The 22,373-nt window shown below is 37.9% G+C and overlaps 1 protein-coding gene across 5 annotated transcripts in view; it reads left to right on the top strand.

Moving 5' to 3' along the window:
* Window positions 1-22,071, top strand: part of celf6 (CUGBP Elav-like family member 6) — a 230,306-nt gene extending 208,235 nt beyond the window's left edge. For 4 of the 5 annotated variants that reach the window (XM_028476904.1, XM_028476897.1, XM_028476891.1 and 1 more), the window contains 3 exons: window positions 2,094-2,237; window positions 7,830-7,979; window positions 21,136-22,071. In XM_028476904.1, coding sequence (XP_028332705.1) covers window positions 2,094-2,237; window positions 7,830-7,957 — 272 coding nt within the window. In that variant the 3' untranslated portion in view covers window positions 7,958-7,979; window positions 21,136-22,071. The remainder of the gene's footprint in view (window positions 1-2,093; window positions 2,238-7,829; window positions 7,980-21,135) is intronic. The other variant, XM_028476875.1, reaches the window with a different exon arrangement.
* Window positions 22,072-22,373: the final 302 nt, after the last annotated feature.

Below are 22,373 nucleotides of genomic sequence, written 5' to 3'. Positions count from 1 at the left end.
CGCGCGTGTGGTGTCCTATCTTGCTGAGGCAAAGCAGCAATACAGCCAGCCACCACTGCTGCCCTTCTTATCAGCCTTCTCACCAGACCCAGTCTCATCTCGTCATGCTATCACCCTGAGCAATGAGACAGGGGAGAAAGCTATCCAGGCAGCCAGCTACAGGCTTACTGTCCAAGTTCATCACAGAGCCCTCCCTCCCTCCCTCTCTCTCTCCCTCTCTCCCTCTCTCCCTCTCTTAGCTTCTCTTCACTTCATTCCTGCCTTTATCCAGATTGGGCGTACAATATGTGGCAGTTGGGTGGATAAGGGTGGAGGGGTGGAGAGGGATTAGAGGACTGGCCTACTGTCACATAATAATTGGTGCAAAAAAAGAAAAGAAAAAAAAAAAAAACTTTATGTCTTAATGTTAGCTTTGCCTTCTCACTTTCTTTCTATTTCAGTATCACAGTCCCAAAGTAACAGGATAGGTGGTGTTACATTGCAACTCAATGATGATTTACATAGTTATATTAAAACCTTTTCCAATACTGGGATGTGAAGATGGAACAGATCATTCCAAAACAGGTTTACAAAAATATCTAATGGTTGTACCTTTTATTAGATTGTTTTGCTTCACCATACAAGGAGGACCGCTTTGTTCCTGGTATTCCCATGATATCACAATAATGTAAAACACTTCTATGCACACATCTCCGTGACTCCACATCCCACAATGAGACCTATGGATTTTTTTTTAAAATAAATTTATTATAGTATGGGTAGCAGCTTTAAATTCAGACAAGTGATTGTTTGGTGTTTTATACATAAAGGCTGACATTACGCTGTCAGTAATATGACATGACACCTGTCATTAGCTTGAATAAGTTGTCAACTCCTAACCTTAACCCTACCTAACCCCACTAGATCCCTCCACCTAACCCAAAAAATGCCAACATAATGTAGCTCCAAAGGTGTCATAATTTAGCAAACAACACTTAATGACAGCTTTCATGACACTTCATGCTAATGATAGATAATGGCCACATTTAGATGAGAACTTTAATTCCTCTTTAATTCAGAATAAAAGTTAAATCCAATTTGAACTGACCTTGTAAACACTTAATTCCTAATGTAAATTTACTTCCGAATTAAACTTAAATCCAAATTAGTTGACTGGTTTATTCCGATTTTAATTCCAAATTAAACAGTTCCTCAATCTTTAAACACTTGAAGGCAGGGTTGGTAATTTTCTCCGGAAATTTTCTTTATGACAAAAGTTAAGATCTTATGTGCTCTGAAAAAGGAACATAGAAAATATGTCATCTGTAGCAGCTGTAAACCTGTAGAAACTTCGACCAATGAAAAAAGACGGTTCGTCTTTTAGAAACCAATCACGTCTCCCTGTTTCCCTGCTCGTTCTCGACCCCTTGCGTTTTTTTAACATATACAGTATAATGATAAAGTTTAGTGTTTACTTATTGCTGAATGAGACATGAGACAACAGAGTTTTTACACCATACAAGCGATGAGCTGAGGTCCGCTATTGGAGCACCGGTGCTCGTGCATGAGGGGACGGGGGAGGGGGGGTAAAAGCATAGCCCTCAGAGGAAGCTACTTTCAAAATCACGCTAGCTTTTGAAAATTACCAACCCTACCTTTAATTTCCGCTTTAAGTTAATTCCGGTGGTTCTGCGCATACTCGCTTGTGATGACGCGCTGGTGACGACAAAGTCCAAAATGGCGGCCCGGACTAGAGCCGAGACTATTTATTTAATATGAAGGGTCCGATCGGAACTCTTCTTAACCTCCAGACCTAAAGTGGAATTAAATAAACCTGAATAAACCTGTTTCCATGTAAACACGAAGCAGAACACTTTAATTCTGAATAATTTAGTTCAGAATAACTAATTCTGATTTAAAAAACATCATGCAACTGACCCAAAAAATGCACACATAGCTCCAAAGGTGTCTTGATTTAGTGAACAACACTTAATGACAGCCTTTATGACACCTCATTCATGTTAGTGACAGCCTTATGTATAAAACTTCAGATAAAGTGTGAGCGATTGTTTATAATCTTGCTAACATCACTGTTGTCCTATTCTTACCAACAGGGCCAGAAGGCTGCAACTTGTTTATTTATCACCTGCCGCAGGAGTTTGGAGACGCTGAGCTCATGCAAATGTTCCTACCTTTTGGCAACGTCATCTCCGCCAAAGTTTTTGTAGACCGAGCGACCAATCAAAGCAAGTGTTTTGGTGAGTGGAAAAACACGTATTCTGTATTCCTTTGGAAAAGCCTCTTCACATGCCTCGTTTTGCTTCTTTGCAATTAGTGCTTGATTTTGCATTTACCCCCAATGTCAGGATTAATCAAGCGGCAATTAGTGTTTGAATAGTGGCGTTACATGTCAGTGCGCACAAGGAGGTCAGGAGGGAGAGGGAGGAACAATGACTCATGGGTCCATCACATATATTCCGCAATGAGATACGGGCACACTAATGGAAATACAAAAGGAGCACCAATAGCTGATGATATAGTGTTTGAACCTTAAATCACAACATGACCCCCACGATGTATTTGGCCATTAGTTACAGACTTTAACAACACCCCTTCGACTCAAATTTCCTCAGGCAATTAGAATTGGTCACCTTGATTCCCTGCTTTTTTCTAAACAGGAAGAAAAACTATTTTTTTCAGACCCCCCCACAATCCTGCAGCCAGGCAACCCAGCGGCACCCTGCCACCCCTCTCTTCTACCTCTTCACACCTCCCACACAGCATCCCGGTTCATCACGGTTGAGGCAGTGCAGGTGGAATCTATGGGCTTAAAGAGATAATAATAGACTGGTGTGGGCCTTGCTGTTGATTCAGTTGGACAGCGGCACCCAGGAGACAGCCAGAGTGAGAGAGAGAGAGAGAGAGAGAGAGAGAGAGAGAGACTCCCTCCATTGGCTTGCTTTCACTCTCCCTTCAATATAGTCTATGCAGAGAGGATGGAAACAAAGTCATACACACTCTTCTGTCCATCCTAGGGCACTCTCTCTGTATTTCTCTCACTCTATCCTGGTGTGCGCTTGTCCTCCTCCAAACATTTGCCTCTCACTGTCACTATCCGTCAGTCAACAGGGAGGAAGGACAAAGAGGCTGTAACCTCATCAGTCTCTCTGGCTCATCCTCCATGGCTGGTAATTAAGATTTCAGCTGGAAAAACCCCGTGCTTTAACCCCTGGTTCTCTCCTGCTTTTATCACTCTTGTCTGCCTCCTTTTTATAGCAAGAGCCTCCAGCTCTTTTCCTAGGACATTAACAAATCCAATAGTTGCTTTGGGTCGGGGAATAAGTTATGAAGTATCACAGAACTTTACTCTTTATTTTAGGAGTGTGTCTGAGAGCTGAATCTTTATCTGTACATATCCAAACATTATAGCTATTAGCCTTAAACATGGTTGTAGAAAAAACAACAACTGGCCTCTTGATTTTTCATTTTTGGTTACTGAGTAACAGAGGTGATGATAAAATGTGATTTGTCTGTAGTTTTGATTGATGTTGTTATTTCAAACATGTAAAATGATGAATTTCAACAGCAGAAATAGACCATTGGTGTGATCCACAAACACTAAAACTTCTCAACTTTCATGTGTGGAAAAGGAGTAGGAAGAAGTGTAAACCTATTTAATCCTATCTCTTTAATCACGACTAATTTTTTATTTTTTATTTTTAAGTACAACTAATAACAAAATTATTTATCCATATGTCATTGAACAAACAATCTACATATTCATGAATAGTCCATAGCTAATCATCAAAACAGAAAAAAAACAACTGGTAATTAGTGATCAAATGTATTCCTATGTACCTTCTGAAAATAATTTCTTTATACCTGTTTTTAAACTGAATTATGTTTGAACATTGTTTTAGCTCCACACTCATTCAGTTCCATCATTCCACAAATTGACATGCAAAAACTTTTCAAAGTTGTTCTGACACTTAAAACCTTTAAATGTAACTCTGACCTTAAATTGTAAGCTACTTCTCTTTCAAAGAACATGTTTTGGATGTTTTTCTGCCAGTAGATTATTTCTTGCTCTGTAGAAAATCTGTGCGCATTTGAAGGTCACCGAATGTGAAAGTTTTAGACTGTAGGAATAAGGAATTTGTATGTAAACCGACATTATGAATGATTCTGATGGCTCGTTTCTGTAGTATTACCAGTAGTGGCTGTGTTGAACTTTTGAAATGTTTACCCCAAACCTCTGAACAGTAATTTAAGTATGGAAAAAACTAGTGAACAATAGAGACTGTGGAGTGAATTGTGATCCACAATGTGGAATAAAAGGCTTCTAGAACATGCTGTCTGAAAGCTGTACTTCAATTATTACATTTTTGATTAATTGAATGAATTGTAATAAAGGATGATGACTTAATAGTTTAGTCACTATTACTCTGTTTACCTTGTAAAAACAGCCAGAACTGTTATTGAACTTGGACCATCTTCTTTTCATTCTTTTGTCGTACATGTTTGAGTCAAAAGAAATCCTACGGTCCTTGTTTTTCTGCAGCACACTGTCAGAAAAGTTGGAATTACTCTGCTAGTTGTTCAACCCTGAGATTTAGACAGTGAATCAACAATTGATTTAATAACAGACATTTAAACAAACAGAAGGTAAATCAACACGAAAAATAGCGCAAACCTCCGCCAAGCACCACACATCCTCTCTGCCAGGTATTGGCGGTTATCTAGATCAGTGGTTCTCAAGCTTTTTTGGCTCAAGTCCCCCCTTTCTCTTATTCATAAATCCAAATACCCCCTTTTATCCACCATTTTGCTTAGAAAACATTTTAAAAACAACTATAGAGAATAATGATGTAATGAATGAATGGTAGCACACATTTGATTAATCTCATTTTGTAAATGAGTGGAAAGAAACAGTATTTAGTGCAGTGGTTCCTGACCTTTTTTGGATTGTGACCTCATTTTGATATATATATATATTGGATTTTTCAAACTGATCCTGAATCTGTATACTATTCTGGATCTGCTCCAAAATTTAGAGGAATCTTTCATGGTGTAATGTCTATATTTAGTTAAAATTTTGTCAAAATCCATTAAGTGCTTTTGACATATTCTTGGCGGAGGTAATAAAACTTCAATATGGAAAAGCAGGACACTCATCTTGCTCAGCTGTGGGCTCAAAGCCACCCACGGACCAATGTCCACCCACCAGGAGCCAGGGCCAAGCACTTTCAGCCTCAATTTTAGTTTTTCTGCATTTCACTAGTTTTACCTTCGTCCCTCATCCTCTTGGCAGGAGGCAGAGCTTCTTTCTTCAAACATTCACTCTCAACTTTGAAGCTCTCAGTGCTTGGAACATTGAGATATGACAAATACAAAACACTCCTGGTATGATTCTCAACATTAGCTTTTTTTTATAATGTTGTTTCCAAATGTGTACGTTTTAGAAGTATACAATAACATGTTAATGTAGGATTATTGGTTAATCAGTGCTTTTTATGTAAATTTGTTATAGTATTGGTAAATGTGTTTTGCATTTCTCAGCCACCTTAAGAATGACATAATCCCAACATTAACATAACTTTAACACTGAGTGTATCCCACTTTTGTTGTAGAATATGTTGTTCATTTTTGTTTCGACATTAGATTAGGATTAGATAATTTTTTTTTATTATGGGGTTGGGGTTTTGTCCTGCCACCTTAAAACCCTTCTATTCTGAATGATGAGCAGCTCTGATGTAGTTGTGTTTAGTTTAGAGTTTAGTTGAGGTGCTGTGCGGAAACGGAAAGGTTGTTTTTTTTTTTTTTTTAAATCGACTAAATTAAAAAACTATATTGACTTGAGTTTGAGTTTATTTTATTTAAAACAGGGACAATACCTATTAATGAACATATACATGTAAATTTGTAAGATTATAGCCAACGGATAATTGCCATCTTTAGTCCCTTCGGCAGATTAACAACATAAGATAATAAAACCAATAAAACTACAGTAACAAGTAAAACAGTTTGACTTGATTTGATGAAATTCCACCTTGTTAGGTAAAATTTGCACATTTTAAAATATCTTCATTTTATTAAACAGAAAAAAAAGGAAACACTTCTTTAGAAACTGTAAGATGCAACTAGGGATGTTAATTTAACGATGCCTGCAGCACGTTGTACTTCTTCTTTTTTCACATTCTTTTTTTATGCTCTTCATTTTTGCAAACCAATAAATGTTGACTGTGATATCATCTACTGTATGATATCATCAACTGTACAAAAATAACAGGAAAATAGATGAAACAACAACAAAAATAGACAAAAATAACTAAAAAAAAAATGTATTAATGCTCAGAGTGGTCATTATTCTAAATGTTTGAATGCATTTTTAGAATGTGGCCCTCAGTTTAAAACAAATTCACATTTTTGTGGCCCCCGCTGTGATAAAAGATCCCTATCGTAAAGCCATGCTAAAATTATATCTAATAATTTCACAAGACAAAATAAAACATTTAATAAGAGTGCTGACTGTCCCTCAGTAAAGATAAACAAACTGCTAAGTACGAGTATATTGATACAAATGCAAACTGCTCTAAACTACCGAACAACTTGCATGTAGCCATTGTAAGAATTTAGCCCTGCTGTGTTTTCTGCAGCTTAACACAATCCATGACGAGCATTTTTACCGTTGTCACCGAATTAAGTTTGTGTGCGCTTTTATTAAAAGTGTCAAACATTAGCAACATTCTGCTGATACGGATAGCTGCGGTGAGAGCCGTACCTCAAACCCTAGTAGTGTTTGGGGTATTGAGTTGCACAGCTCTGCACACTCAGTGCTGTATCTCAGATATGAAACGTCAGCCAGTTACCCTGGTACAACCCAAGAAAATGTCTGTAATGAAACAAAAGTTTGCTTTTTGACTTCCTGTTTAAATGCGCATAAATTCAAAAGCTTGAGGCCGGCACTTGTGCTCTGACCCCAAAGACTCTTATCTCCTCTTTTCTGGCATGAGGATGTAAATGTGAGGTATGGAAACTCATTAAAGCTGTGGATAGCGAGCGCGAGTGCAGGTGCAGGATTGGGAATGGGATCACTACCACCTGACAGGCCCTTTCCTCCTCAGTTTGTTTAAAGGGTGTGTAAAAGCAGCAGCCTTATCTTGCCCGCACTGACAAAAGCCTGCCCTCTCCCCCCAAATTAAATTGGACCCATAGCGATGTGATCCAATCAGCTGGCAGGCGTAAAATTCTGCCCGTCAATCACAGAGGTGTCTGATAAGAGCAGGCAGGGAGTCTTGATGTGGAAAGCTGTAGGCTCGCTCCGTCTCCACACCCAGGTGATAACTCAGAGTAGCGAGCGCCTTCATCAGACACACCTGGCTACAACCCTCACGCCCTTTGCACTGCACTTTGGATGATACTCACGGTTCAAACACAGTTCAAACACTTACTGTTAGTGACAGTAATAGGTGCTCTTTTAGAAAACATTAAAAAAAAAGCTTCTTTTAATGTTTTCTTGGGTCACTGCTTTTAGAGAAACAGAACACAGCAGAGCCCGGTATCATTTGACTCTTAATATCTGTAATTAGTCTTTGGCTGTTTTATGTAGTCTTTCACAAATTCTGATATTTTCAATTAATCTGCTGAAAGGAGAAAACAAAGATCTTTTGTTGTGTCATTGTTGAAAGTTAAAAGGTTTTTTTTTTTCTTCCTTTTTTGCTCGTCGCGTCTTGTCTTTTTATTTCCTCTCTTCTCTCCTGCTCTAGTCCCTGTCTCCTCTTTCTGCTCTCCTCTCATGTATTTATATATGAATTAATTTCCTCTCTCCCTGCCTTGTGTTCTTGTCTCAGGCTTTGTGAGTTTCGATAACCCGTCCAGTGCTCAAGCCGCCATCCAGGCCATGAACGGCTTTCAGATAGGCATGAAGAGGCTGAAGGTGCAGCTAAAGCGGCCAAAGGATGCCAACCGACCTTATTGACTCGTCCGCTGTCCTTACCCAGGTAAAGTGATGCACCGCAATACACTTATGTGGGAAAGCTTTGTACTAGATGTGTTTACTGTAATGCCTGGGTCAGTAGACACAAAGGAGGCATTCAGAAACATTCAATTCCAAACAATATGTAAACTGAATTTGTATTACTGTAATTCATTTTAAAAGGTTTACTTACACTCTTCGCCTCATTTTAATCTTTCATCAACTATGTATTGATGTGCCAAAAAAGCGTGATCAAGGTTGAAATATCCTGTGAAACCCCCCAATTCTAGTCCAGACACTGGTTGTTTTAAAAACTGCTTTGTGGCATTTGGTTTCTTTCTGTTACTTACATTGATGTGATGTTCAACAGCAGCAAAATGGCTAATAGAATACTGTAGATCAGAGATGGGCAACTTTTATCATGTGGGGGCCACAAAAATGTGAATGTCTTTGATCTGAGGGTCCACAATACTATTAGCATTCATGTCAGTATTTTTTATTTAATTTAATTTGTATTATTTGCTCCTTGCTCTCAGAGGAGATGGACTACTTTTAATCTAATAGGAGCTTCTCTCTGCATCACAATCCTAAATCTAAATCATGGATCTGGTCAGCTGGTCTCTCAATGCTATTGGTCAAATATTCTCAACAAGGAGGTCGGGCAAGGGAGAGCCCGTATGTCCGGAGGATGTGGAAGACATCCACCAGGTTTTCTGCTGATTGTAACTGGCATTTTTCTGATTTATCGCAAAGTTAAGCCGCTAGTCATTGACGGAAGGGCCGAACTCTCAGAACTCTCAGATGAAATCCACCGTGGTAAATTTTTAAGAAGGAGTGAAGAGTTTGTGTCAAGGGAAATTACCACATTATCGGATATGAATGACCAGGAACAATCGGGCTGGTAGTCAATGTTGTGATTAGCAGTCTGAAAACAACTTATCTTCATTCGCCCCCTCTGAGATCAACAGCCTGTTGTCAAGCTCTGTTTTTCCTCCAAGCTCTTCCATGAGCTCGAACCTCTCCCTCACTTTCCCATGAACCCCTGGGATCTTCGTCTCGGCTAACACACTCTCAAAGTCATCTCTACGGCAACGCCGTCCCATGTCATTGGTTTTGAGACAAACTGTGAGAGTCTACAGCAGAGTCTCGGAAAACAGGCACACGCTCACACAAACACTGATCACTCCCACATGTTCACACACAACCTGTTTTTTTTTTTTTTTTCACCATCTCCTCTGGCCCCAACCCCCCTCCTTCCCTGCAGTTAGCAGTAGGAGGTGAAGCGCTGTAAGGGCAGCTATGCGCCACCCTGTGGCTGACCTGTTAACTACCCATCCTAAAGACCCATCCCCCTTGGGTTAATGTGCTGTTGTATTGAATTGCATTCTGTGTTTGTTGGTTTTTGTCGCAATGTTTGCTGAAGAGTTTTTACATGATCCCAAACTGCGCCCCTTGCTACAAGGGCCTAGTTTGGTTTTCTCTTTTTGACCTCTTCTTCTTACCCATTGTTCCATATTTCTCATCTAAGAAACTGAGCGCCGCACTGCATATATGTGATTGTCTTTTTATGTTTCTTAGTCGGGATGTAACTGAAACTGAATTTTCCTTCTGGGTTTAATGAAGTATAATCAATGAATCAATGAATCAATCAATCAATGAATCAATCAATGAATCAATCTTTAACGTAATTACCAGTCTGAGCATTAACAGAGGAAAGAACAAAATGTTTCTGTTTTTTTATTTTTTTTTTATTGGTGTTTGGAGTTCATTTTGTGTGTTTTTGTTTTCTCTATTTTTGTACGGTACATTTGTGTATTTATCAGTCAGTTTGTGAATTTTTGGAGTCATTTTGTTTAAATATATTGTACACTTCTGGTGTGTATTATAATTTGTCTCAATTTGTGTGTATTAAGTTTTCTCTTTTGTGTGTTTTTCTGTTGTTTTCTGTATTTCTCAAATCCTTTTTTGTCTTATTCTGTCAATTTGAAACTTTTTTTAGTCATTTACAGCATTCTGGTTGTTTCTTTAGTCGTCCTTTTGTGTATTTTGTATTTTTTTGTCATGTGTGTTTTTTCTGCAGTCATTTTGTGTCGTATTTTATCATTTTGAGTGTTTTTTGGTCATTTTGTATGTTTTAGTGTATTTTTCAGTTACTTTGTCAGTTTTTAGGGTCATTATGTGTGGTTCATTTGGGGCCCAACCAAAATTAGACCAAGCTCTGTATGTGGTCCCCGGTTGTCGTTCTGTATACGTCAAACACAATTGGCCTTTGTTGATGGTATACTCTTCCTGCGGTAGTATTGGTAGTAATCACAAGCAAGTTATTAAGTTCTTATTTTTAAAGATTATGACAACCTTTAATGTGACGTGCTGGCTGAACGTGTCAAAAATAATTGTGAAAGAAAAACCAGCTGTGACCCACGTGCTTTGAAAAATGGACGCTGGTCCAACGAGCTGATTTAAAGTTAGGTTTTATCAAAAATAGCATTATCCAAAAAAAAAACCTTAACAGATCTACTTTTCTATTTATTTATTTTACAATTTACCATCAGTCCTTAAAAAGTCACTAAACCCCTAAACCATTTTTTTCTGCTGAAAACAAATGTTTATGAAGTAGTGTTGTTGAAAACCAAACAACAAAATAAATAATGCCAGTTATTGCATTTATGGCTCTGTGTACTGTGTACTAACCTCACTAAAGTCAAAGCATTGCAATTGTATAAAATAGTATCCATGCTTTAAAGAATAAATCAATTAAAATCTGAAAATATTTATTTATCACTGACATTCACAGAATGCACAATTTAAAATTAAATACAAAATAAAACGTTTAACTTCACCCCATTCATGTGTACATTCAATAATGAACTGGACTTTAACTGACTGGACGGCTGAATTATAGTCAAAATAAACATGTCCTTTCATAAAAACACAAAGTGCATTGAAGTTCCAGAGGAAGTCTGGTGTGCGCTGAACAGTCTTTCTGTGTTAGCGCACGCCTCCATCTCCCAAGCGTGTCCTCTGTAACACAGATTGAGAACACTCGCGATAAAGTGCAGAAGATCTGAATAGATATCACTCAAACGCATGTACTGACAGACTCTAAAGCCTAATTTATGCTTCTGACATGTAGTTAGGATTATTTGGAGGCGCGTCAGGCTGCGTAGGGATCCACTTCCACGCAGAGTGTTGTCATCGTGACGCAGAACACAGATCACACTTGAGTGTACTTTTTATTGATTTCACCCTGTGATCTGTCTCAACCTCTGCTTAGGAGATGCTTTAGTGCTCAGATGTATTGAAATACGGCCACACCGTGGACACGCTGCCTGGCCGCAGTGGTTGCTCATGTCATCACAACATCCTGTTTTGGCTGGGTTGTGTCTGTGAAAAAAGTGTTCTGGACAAAAACTGAAGATGCATTTTTGGGCCAATTTCCGCTGAAAATTTTAATTTGATGAATTTTTGGTGCATCACTATTGTTTACTGATTTTTGTCCAGCATTTAACATTTTAGTTAAAGTATTTCAATTCAACATATTTTGTTACATTGCTATTGGCTGAGAATGGTGGTTTGTGAAGGCCCCACCCCTTATATGAAAACTAGCACCTGTCGACTCTGCAATCCGTGGCGAGTAGGATGGATTGAGAGAATTGTGATATAGTGAGTATTTAGTAAGTAGTTAGCATAGCAGTGATTGTTCTTTGAAGATTTCATACTATAGAATGGGCGTGTCTTAACTGTTCCCCTCCCAAAATATATATATATATATATATTTATTATTTATTAATTTATTTATTTTTAATTTATTTATTCATTCATTTTTCATTTCCAGCCTAGACGCACTTAATTTTGGGGTTTACTCTTTAAAGAAATTAATGAAATTGAATCCAAGCAAAGTTGCGCTGAAACACTCACTTCACTGGTGCCGTCTCTTTAAACTTAAAAATGTGCTTTTCTATGTCAAAGCAGTTATCTTCTCAATGAAGTGAACTGCAGTAAATACAAAAAAAAAAATATCTCACCTCAGAGAAAATGTTACAATGAAATATCAAGGCAATTATGTGTGGTATCGTTGGAGATTTTCACACAGAAACTAACAATGGCTATCATTACACAATGGCAACTGTCCTTTCATTTTAATCAGCTGAAAAGGAAGTAAATCTCTAGATCACACAGGTTCGGCAAACAGCCTCTGGTGGTTTTTGTCAGGTCGCCCTGCTCTGCAGTAATGTGTTTTGTCTCCTGTGAGGTTTGTCTAACTCCTACCTGCAGAAAGCTCCAGGGCAAATTGATGACATCATCAATTCCCCTCTGTGCATAATTACTGTCTGCTGTGTATAGCATAGGAGAACATCGGTGCAGCTTGTTAAGCTACACATTTCTGAGGCCAAATCACCATCATTTCTCTCAGCTGCAGATGTCTGTCAGCTGCTTTGCATGCTTCTAGTTGAACCCTGACTCATAGTAAAACTCATTAAGTGCATGCACAATGTGCTTTGTAATTGCACTGAAACTGAACTCTGATTCATATACAAGTTTAGTCTTTGGTGAAGACATTTTATAAAGAAGCTGATTAATATTCCTGATGCTTTAGAAAGTATTGTCACATAGCTGTTTTATATAATGTAAAAATTATATGAAACATTGTAAATGAATGTGCAATTAGCTCTGCTAAGGTACGGTAATATTTTCACCAGCGTTTATTTGTTTGTCTGTTTGACATTGACCTTAAGGCGTGGAAGATACCAACACATTTTGAAGGGGATCCAGATCAATTTAGTCATTCTAGATCAGTTTATTAATAATAATAATAATAATAATAATAATAATAATAATAATAATAATAATAATAATAAAAAGTATTAATCCTCATCATTGGTAAAATTTCCAAAAATGTATAGCTTGGTTTGTAATTGATTACATTTTTATATGAAATTAGACTCACTTATTTTGAGTTGGCTGCTTAATCACTCCAACGAGTTTCATCCAGATCAGATGTAAATTGTGTTTTTGCAAAATTTAAAAAATGGGATTTCCATACATTTGAACTTACTATATCATTATTAATGCGGATAGAAATTTCTTACAAGCCTTTAAACCAAGGCAAGGATGTCAAAAACTAATTTAATGGAAAAAACAGCAACTTTAACATTATTATGCCATACTTTTCAAAATCAGTTCAATTCAATAAAATATATATATATATATATATATATATATATATATATATATATATATATATATATATATATATATATTTTTTTTTTTTGGTCATAATTTTTTGTGTAATTTAGGGAAATTTTGTTGAATTTTTTGTGTGAAATTGCAAGATTTGTGAAAAAAATTGAGAGTTCGTTCCACAATTTGCAATTCAAAATGACTGTATTCATGTGATATAAACAAAGGAAAAATGCAAGCCCCCAATAAGTCAGCATTATACATGCTTTTTTTTGTAAAAGTCTCCAATTACAGCAGGACTGGTTCTTAAACGTGCTCGTTTGTTGACAGCACATGGCTTCATAGAGCATGGAGGTGGTTTCTGACTGGCCAAGATCGAGAGCGAGAGCGCATATGATGCTACTAAGTGAGGGCGGTGGCATTGTATGTCAGAAAAGAGGATTTGACATTCAAGGCCTATATGATCGACTTGTTGTTTAACATATTGGGCACGCTGTTGTAACAAAATACAGTATAGAGCACAATTGATATGGAACCAAGCATGTAAGGAGCAACTTTCACATTTCCGAGCATTGTAAAACATAAAGAAACACATTTGGATGTAAAACATTAGCAATAATGCTCCCATTTTACAAGGTTCATCCAACACTATTTTGAGGTCAACACGACATATCGACGTTCCCGTAGAGCTGTTAGCATCAGACGGCACTAAAAATTGCACCATCTGAGAACGCAAGGCATGATGGGTAATTTTCACATTGAGTCTTTTTTAGGGAGTCATCATGTTTATCAAATATGAGGTAGTTTGAACTTTGTAGTATAAAGTTATATGCATATTTCTATTATGGCGTGCTATAGGTGCTAACAGTGAACATGACCGTAAATGGCGCCAGTCAAAAATGCAAGGCATGATGGGAAATGTTTCAAGGCAGTCATAAATAATCTTAGGAAAATGTAATTTGTGTGAAATTTGAAGCTGATTGAACTTTGTGTGTCAGAGTTTTGGGTTGAGAAATAGCATTGCAACTTTGTGGTGGTGCCAGGACCAAGCAGTTGGAAATGCGCAAATTATTTTGAAGTATTTAATATTCAGTGGGTCCTAAGTGTTCTGGCCGAGTTTGAAGCGAATCGGATAAAGCCCCTCAGCCGAGTTCACGCAAATGCGTTTCCAGGGCGAAACGGCATTTTTGACCTTTGACCCAACATAGCTGACTTCTTGTTTGGCTTTGGGCGTGGTCATAATGTAACTTTTTGCTCAACTTAGGGTCAAGAATACATACGCCAAATTATCAAAATTTGCACCAGGTCTGAGGTGCGTGCCAGTTTTGGTGAGACTTTGGGCATGCTCGAGGGGTCAAATTAGCTATCAAAGGTTGCCTGTGAATAATAATAATAATAATAATAATAATAATAATAATAATAATAATAATAATAATAATAATAATAGGGTCCTTCTGGCCTTCGGACCCTAATAGGCAGTTTTTCTCCACAAAGACAAATTTCCCACAGTCGCACTGGATTCAATACAATCATCGACCATCTGCTAGAAACAACAGCTGCAGAGCAAAAATAATATGGAAGTGCGCTCTCTTTTCTAAATTGCCTGATCAACTTTTCATTATGATAACAAAAGCCTGGATACTGTGCTTGCATGAATAAAAGCATGATAATCGCATTTGTTCATTTTCGATCTGACTCTTTTAAAATCAAAGGGTGGCATGAATAGAGGCTGGCATCCAATCCGACAGATAGATGCTCCTTTCAGCTCACTGATAGAAGAAGAATAGAGCTAAGACCTGCTAATTGAGGAGAATATTTCAAAGCAGACACACTAGGAAGAATGAGGGGTGGGCGGATTTGATTAAGTGCAACAATGAAGGGACAAATGGAAGAGACAATTCCCACAATGACATTGTGTCGATCAGAAGGTGTGTGCATGTGTGTTTTCTTTCACCAGTTTTTTTTTTTTATTTTTTTTTTCCTGTTCCACTTCAGTCAATGTCGGTGTATTTGATCCCTTATCACAGCAGCTCTGTTGTTGAGTCAAGAAAAAAACCAACAGACTAGAGCAAAGAGTCAGCTTGTTATCACAAGTATAGATTTATAGAGTCTAAAAACCATCAGGGATCTTTCACCAATAAAAGGTAGCTACTTGTTTGCGTTTCATATATTGCTCTGAAATGTATGCGCAACAGCCGCAGCCTTGGGTATTGGATTGACATTCTGAGTACAAAGAATTAAAAGTTCAACTCCAAAGTTCTCACTTTACTGCAGTTTTAGATTGAGTAAGTGGTTTTGGTTTTGTAAAGGTGATTTGTGATTGCATTTAAGACTTTTTTCTTCTTCTTCTTCTATTCACAATAAAGTTACAGGTTATTGCACTTTCTGTATTTGTTCCAAAAAAACTTTGTATAAATTATAATGTGTAAGAAAAACTTTGACGAGGAATATCTAGGGGCCGCTTTTCTTATTATAAATGTGACCGACCACACACATTTTGAGAACCACAGGATTAAAAAAAAAAAAAAAAAAAAGGTTTGAATGATTTTTTTTTTTTTTTGTGTTCCTTAAAGATAGAAACTTCATTTTATATGTAGCTCCAGAAATCCTAAATAGAAACTTGATTTAAAGTTGAATTAAAGACATCAACCAGCAGCATCCTTCTCTGCTCTTCTCAAGAGAATTGCTCCATGGAAATTGTGTTCTGTGTCTGAAAGATAAACTTAACGTAAAAGAAGCACCCACTGCAGGGCCGACCCCATGGCAAACAATACAAGGTGAATCCAATTACTATAGACATCACTCGTACCTGAAAGTCTGCCACTGGTGTATCTTTGTAAATATGAAAGAAAGTGTTTATTCGTACGGTTGCCATACCGACAACCCCCGGTGCTATTGGTACGTTTACCCAAGTACACGTACGTAGCGTCTTAGGGTCAGGGTTACAAGTGGCGTGACATTTTGGGGGGCAGGTGCTCATGAAAAATAAGGGCACTTTATGCGGTATGTAGAACTGACTGCTGCCTTATTATAGCAGTGTGAGATTTAAAAAATAAATAAACATTACAGGCACATGTTGAATGTAATTGCATATTTATTGATGTCAATATCTTAATAAAATGACTTGACCTTTGAACGAGTACAGTTTCACACTATTGCACTGATCAGTCAATCACTATTGTTTTATTTCTTAGGAATGAACGCACATGGAGAGGTTTTAAGCAAGCGACAATGATAGATTAGTGTACTCTTTTTCCGTCAGAACAAAAGAAGTGTACAAAGTGTCATATTGAAGTGAGGAGTGAAGGGTGAGCATTACCACTCTCTAAAGCAGTATCCTCCTTGGTGCCATGTCTTTAAAGAGAAGGATGACCTCACTATGATTTACCTGGATGTCTTTCTCTATGGCAAGCTGTTGGATATTGCATATCTGCTATTTTTTTGTGTCATCTCTTTCACATACAGCTGCTACATCATGCCTTTCTTGTTCTCCCTCATTTTGGTCATCATACAGCACTTCTGATTCTGTAACTGTGCATAGACTTGGTGCTGCTATAGACTCTGCTTTATCTGTAGATTAATCTGGAAATTCATCTATCTCAACCCAACTGGAGGGATTATTAATTGGGGCAATATTATCACACGCTTTTAATGGACGAGCAACTTACAAATGATCATGTCAGCATGGGCCACAAAAAAAAAGAAAAAAACAACAAACTTTGAAAAGGGCACTTGCTTGGTCCAAAGGGCAAAGGGCAGGTGCTTAAGCACCACCTAGTGTCTACCTGTGCACGCTACTGGGGGTTACGGTTAGGTTTAGTCTTAGTTATGTGACCTAAACTGGCCAATGAGGTGTGCTGCGTACAAATAGAATGTTGGTATATTGATACGGCAACCGTACGGATAACCACTGCCGATATGAAAATATCACTACACCACTGTAACGTGTCAAGGTATTTTTCACCACCACACGTCAAAAGTTTGTTTAGTTTTTTAAATAAAAAGTAAAGTAATTTTTTCTAATTCAGCTTGTCTACCAGAGGAAAAGTGAGTGTGAAATAAAGATCTTTATTTATTGATTTATTTAAATCGGAAAAAGAACATTGTGCTGTTACTTTACCTTCACCTGCACCCCTACCAACCTGGCAACCTGACATGGTTAACCACAGTGTGAGGTGTTCTCCACAGCAACACACCCTCCCCCAAACACCTGCTTTCCCCAGTTATTAAGTTAAACCCATCGTTTTTCTTCTGGATGATGTCATGTGGTGAGGCTGTGACTGCTTTGCATGACTGGGCACATAGCTCCAAATTCTATATCTATATCACATGCCTTCCCTACGTATTTTGGCTATATTCATACTGTACAACAGTGATTCTCAAACTTTTTGGGCTCAAGCACTCCCTTTTCTCTTATTTCTCAATCCATGTCAGACTACAACATTTTGTACAGAAAACTATTTAAAACCAACTAGAGAGCATAACGGTGGAATGAATAAGTGATTACACACAATTTAAATAATCTGATTTTCCAAATAACAGAATTTAGTGTTGTGGTTCCTAAGGCTCGGCAATATATCAAGTTTTCAATGTTGGCGATATAAAAAATTTCAATAAGGCCTATATAGATTTACATTTTTATAGCTTATTTAGTATCAAAATACCCGTTCTAAGAGTCGCTTTACTTCTCAGAACAGCATGAAAAGCCCAGTTTGATGGATTCCTGGGTGTGTCCTAACCCAGACCATCCCCTAAACAAAACACACGATAGAAGTCATTTACACATGCTGTCCTTTAGAGGAGAAAAAGCCAAAAGTGACACATATTGTGCAGCTGTTTGTTAATAAATGTGCCTGTGTGGCATTTTGTATCAGCAAATTTAAGTTAGAATAGTTTTTTTCTGACTTCATTTAAATACAAATTATCGAGATTTAAATTGTATATCGCCATTGATATTTGACATAAATTTTGGTCCATATAGCCCAGCCCTAATGGTTCAAAACCTTTTTTTTTTTGGATTGTGGGTTATAACCCAATATTGCAACGAGTTTTAGGGTTAGGGTTAGGGTAAGGTTTAGGCTTAGACACGTGACCTAAACTGGCCAATGACTGACCTATCACGTGACCTAAACTGGTCAAATGGCGCTGCGTATGGATAGAATGTCGGTATATTGATACAGCAACCATACAGATAGCCACTGCCTTGTATTTGCAGTTCATCATTATTAGGAATATCAATTTTAACTAAAAATAAACATTATATAAGCCCATATTTTTTATGCTTTCATTTGTTAATTTTCCACTCTTTCTTTCTCAAGTCCTCCCTGTAGTGCCATCGGGTAGCCCTAGGGGTACACCTACCCCCATTTTGGAAAGTTTATGAGGACTTTTTTGGTTGGTGAACTATGACTCTAAGTGGCCTTTGACCTTATTTGCTAATGTACCGTGCGCTCTTTAACGTCGTCTTAGGGGGTTCATGTACATGGTTGTGCTTTTATTCTATTATTCTCCATCAGCATTGTTATTTTATAATATTTTGGTAAACTATGAGTTCGTCATCATTAGATTTCAATCCCATATCTTTGCAGAAAAGGACCTTTTCCTCCTTCTAGCCGACAGCTGCTAGACTGAGATGGCCAACGCGATCCTATGTTTGTGTAGCCAATTAAATCCCCAACATTTTCGCAGAGAGCACACGCAAATGTTGACACTCCACTTCTCCGTGGATTCCATCTGCACGGGGAGTACTTCGGCAAGATTGTTTTGTTTGCCTAACATGAGAATCACTTCCCATTTATTTATTCATGAGGGTGCAAACCAATTACGCTGCGACGGAGGAGCTGCAGGCGGTGCTACACACTCGCAAAGGCCAAAAAATGTCCACCATACAGACATAAGCTACACCACAACGCATGAAGGCAGAATGTTGAAGAACAGAATGAGCATAAATACCTGTGATAGATTTAGTTGCTGTATGTTACTCATACATTTTTCACGAGCTTGTGCCCTTAGATAAGGGCTTATGTCTGAAATACTTGTAAATGTAATAACTGTTACAAAGAGAGAGAGAGATAATCAGACTTAGGGGAAAAGGTCCTTATTTTGTAAGCAGGTTTGTTGCGAGCCCCTTCAGGCCAGCTGTGATAAGAATTAGTCATTGAGCCAGTGCTGCTTTTTGTCTCTTCCGCCCTGCAGCGAGTCTCCCTACCTACTAAACTCTGAGGGGATGTCTAGCCAGGCAAGCCCAGGAGGGAAATGTTTTTTTTGGCATTAGCTATGCCTCCTAACCACCATGTGTCTTTTATGGAGCCATTGAGGTGGTGGTGTAAAGGGAGGGAGGAGGGCATAAGGCTCTGCAAAAAAAAAAAAAAAAAAAAAAAAAATGAAATAAAGTCTTTATTATCACACAGTAAATGGGTGAAAGCCACTGTGCTTTTTTATTTTCTCTAAAAAGCTGTGTACTTTCAGGGAAAAGAAAAAGTGTTTTTTTAGCTACTCAGTTTTTCTCTGTTTGGGTCGAGCAGTTAGTGGCTTTTAAAAGAGGGCATCTGTAATCAGGACTGTTAGCACTTTATGTCGCTAATGGCTGTAGCTCGCTTTGGCACTAAGGAACAAGTTGCAGTCTCGGCTCCGCCGTCTACCAAAGCAGATCTATTGTGAACCCATAGCAAGCTCATTTACAGCAATGAAAAGGTGGAACAAAGAGTGTCTGGGTGAGTGTTCTCCTTACAAAGTCACACGCTTTCATGTCCTCTCCTGGAGAGTGATTTGCTGTGATTTTCAAGTCTTTCTTCTGCCTCATCATAGAACACAACATATTAGAGATAATAGACTTTCATATCCAACATGTGCAGTATGGACAGCAATGGATTACAAGTACTCACGTTACAGTAATTGAGTTGCTTTTATGGGTACTTGTACTTTTTGAGTATATTTCTAAATCAGTGATTGTACTTAAGTACGTTTTAAAATAAGTAAAGTAATTCTTATTACAGGTTCTATTCTCCCATGCGCGTAAGTCCAAAAAGCTATGCAGTGGTGCTGTTTTTGGCTGTGTGCTATTCTCCTCCCAGTCGATGCGTGCCTTCATCCCAGTTACGCACTGTGGGTGGAGCAGCCCTGAACTGTGGGCGTTCCCATTCATTCAATTATTTTTTAAATAATTGTAGATTCTGACAAACCTTTTATTTTATACAAATGCCTTTGTGGACAATAAATTGATAATACATTAATAAAACTTGTCTCCTCCTTTTTAAGTTTATACATGAGATGTTTACTGTATGCAAGGGAACCGTGACAAGATGTATTACCAAAAATAAACATGGAGGGTGAAAGTAACTTTGACTTTGAGTACTACTTTTTACTCGAGTATTTCATGTATGGCTCACTTGCACTTGTGTACAATTTCAATCAAGTTAAAGTACTTCTACTTTTGTGAGGTACATCAGTACTCTACAGTGATGCGGACACGGCCTGTATATTTGTATGTAACATAACAGAGTATCAGATCAACGCAAAGGCACACTTTATTAACTCATAATTTATGTTTTTTTAATGTAATAATATGTTTTAACACGCACATCCATGTGTTGTGTTTTCTTTTTGTTTACCCTTTTTGTAAGTGTAAAAGTTGTTTGTATTGCATTTTCAACATAAGACCAACAGGAGCATCTCAGGCAACATTCATCCCTAATTCAGGGATGTGGGCAGGTTAAATTAGACCTTCCTTGGATTACTGCTGTCACAGTGTAGATGTCTGCTCCAAATGGTTAAAGCACAAATCCCCACCCTACCTCCAGCCCACTTATTTCTGGTTGTGACTGACACACTGTTGCTTTTTTTTTTTTTTTTTTTGTCTCCTCCCCGTCTGTTTCTCATGCTGTTGGCTGTGCCTGTCAGTCTGTGTGATAACCAGGAGCCATGTCTGCTACAGCCTCGCTGATTCCTTCTTCTTCCCTTTCTTTTCTGTCTCTCCTTCTCTTTCTCTCATTTTGTCATAGGATGAAGGGCCACAACACCTTATTTCCACAAGTGCAGTAAAAGTACAAAGACTTCTTGCTCTGCTACATATCATGAAGGAAGGATGGTCCCTTGATCCTCCTGGAAAGCCGCTAGAAGATTGGGTGACTGTGGGAAGGATCCCCGAGTTGTTTTTTTCTTCTCCTTCTTTTCTTTTTTTTTTTTTGTTCATATATTTATTTATTTTAGCTTCTCTTTCTTCACAAATGCCTGTTTTTTTTCTCTCTTTCTGTTTCGCTCTGACGTCCGTGGAAGAGGATCTTTTGCAGAGACCAACTTTTGTGCTGCTGTTTTTTAGACGTGACGTGAAGGGGGAAAAAAAAAAACCTTTATAGACTCATTATGCTCAAAGCATGCATTCTTACACAAGTAATGGATTAACACACACAAACACGGCGAACAATCCAAACACACAAGTACAGATAAAGAAAAAAAAGACTACGGGAAAAAAAAGTAAAAAAAAAAAACAAAAAAGAAAAAAAAAAGACTTTGTACATGTATAAATACGTGCAAATGCCAACTGAAGTACTGAAGGTTATGTGTGTGGGTACACACACACACACACACACACATACACACGCACACACACACGCACACACACGCACACACACACACACACACACACACACACACACCAGCCTGCTGCCATTTTGGTTTTTGTGCCTACACAGGTGTTGTGCTCTGTGACAGGGCGAGCTCTGGATCACAAAAGAAAACGAGAAGACAAGGAGAGAAGAATCCAGGATAATTTACATGCATCATTCCTTAGGAAATAGGGACCAAAGGACTAAACGCTTTTTAAAAGAATATAAATATATAAATATATAAATATATATTTAAAAAAAAAAAAACACACACACACACACACACACACATACACATACCTTGTAGCTGCAAGTATTACAACTTAATCCTAGTAAAAAAAAAAAAAAACTCATTAAATCAATATCCAGTGGCCTACTGTGAGTATGAAAAACAGAAAAAAGGAAATAATGTATAAGAACAGAGAGGGAATGGCAGAGTTGGGACAGATATTTCGCTCTGGATGCTGGCTTAGCACCGGATTGTAACATAGTAGAGTAGACTAGTCTAAAGAAGTAGATTTGCTAACTTTTACTGTTGTTTAACAAAAAATACTTGAAGTTAAAATGAAAATCGCGAGTGAGGGTGGGGTGATGGGGGAAGGATTTTCATTTTTTTGGGGGGGCGTTAGAGGTAT

This window comes from Gouania willdenowi, chromosome 3 (assembly GCF_900634775.1).
Source record: "Gouania willdenowi chromosome 3, fGouWil2.1, whole genome shotgun sequence".
Lineage (NCBI taxonomy): Eukaryota > Metazoa > Chordata > Actinopteri > Blenniiformes > Gobiesocidae > Gouania > Gouania willdenowi.
Note: the sequence above shows the minus strand (reverse complement) of the source record. Positions and strands in the feature narration are given on the sequence as shown.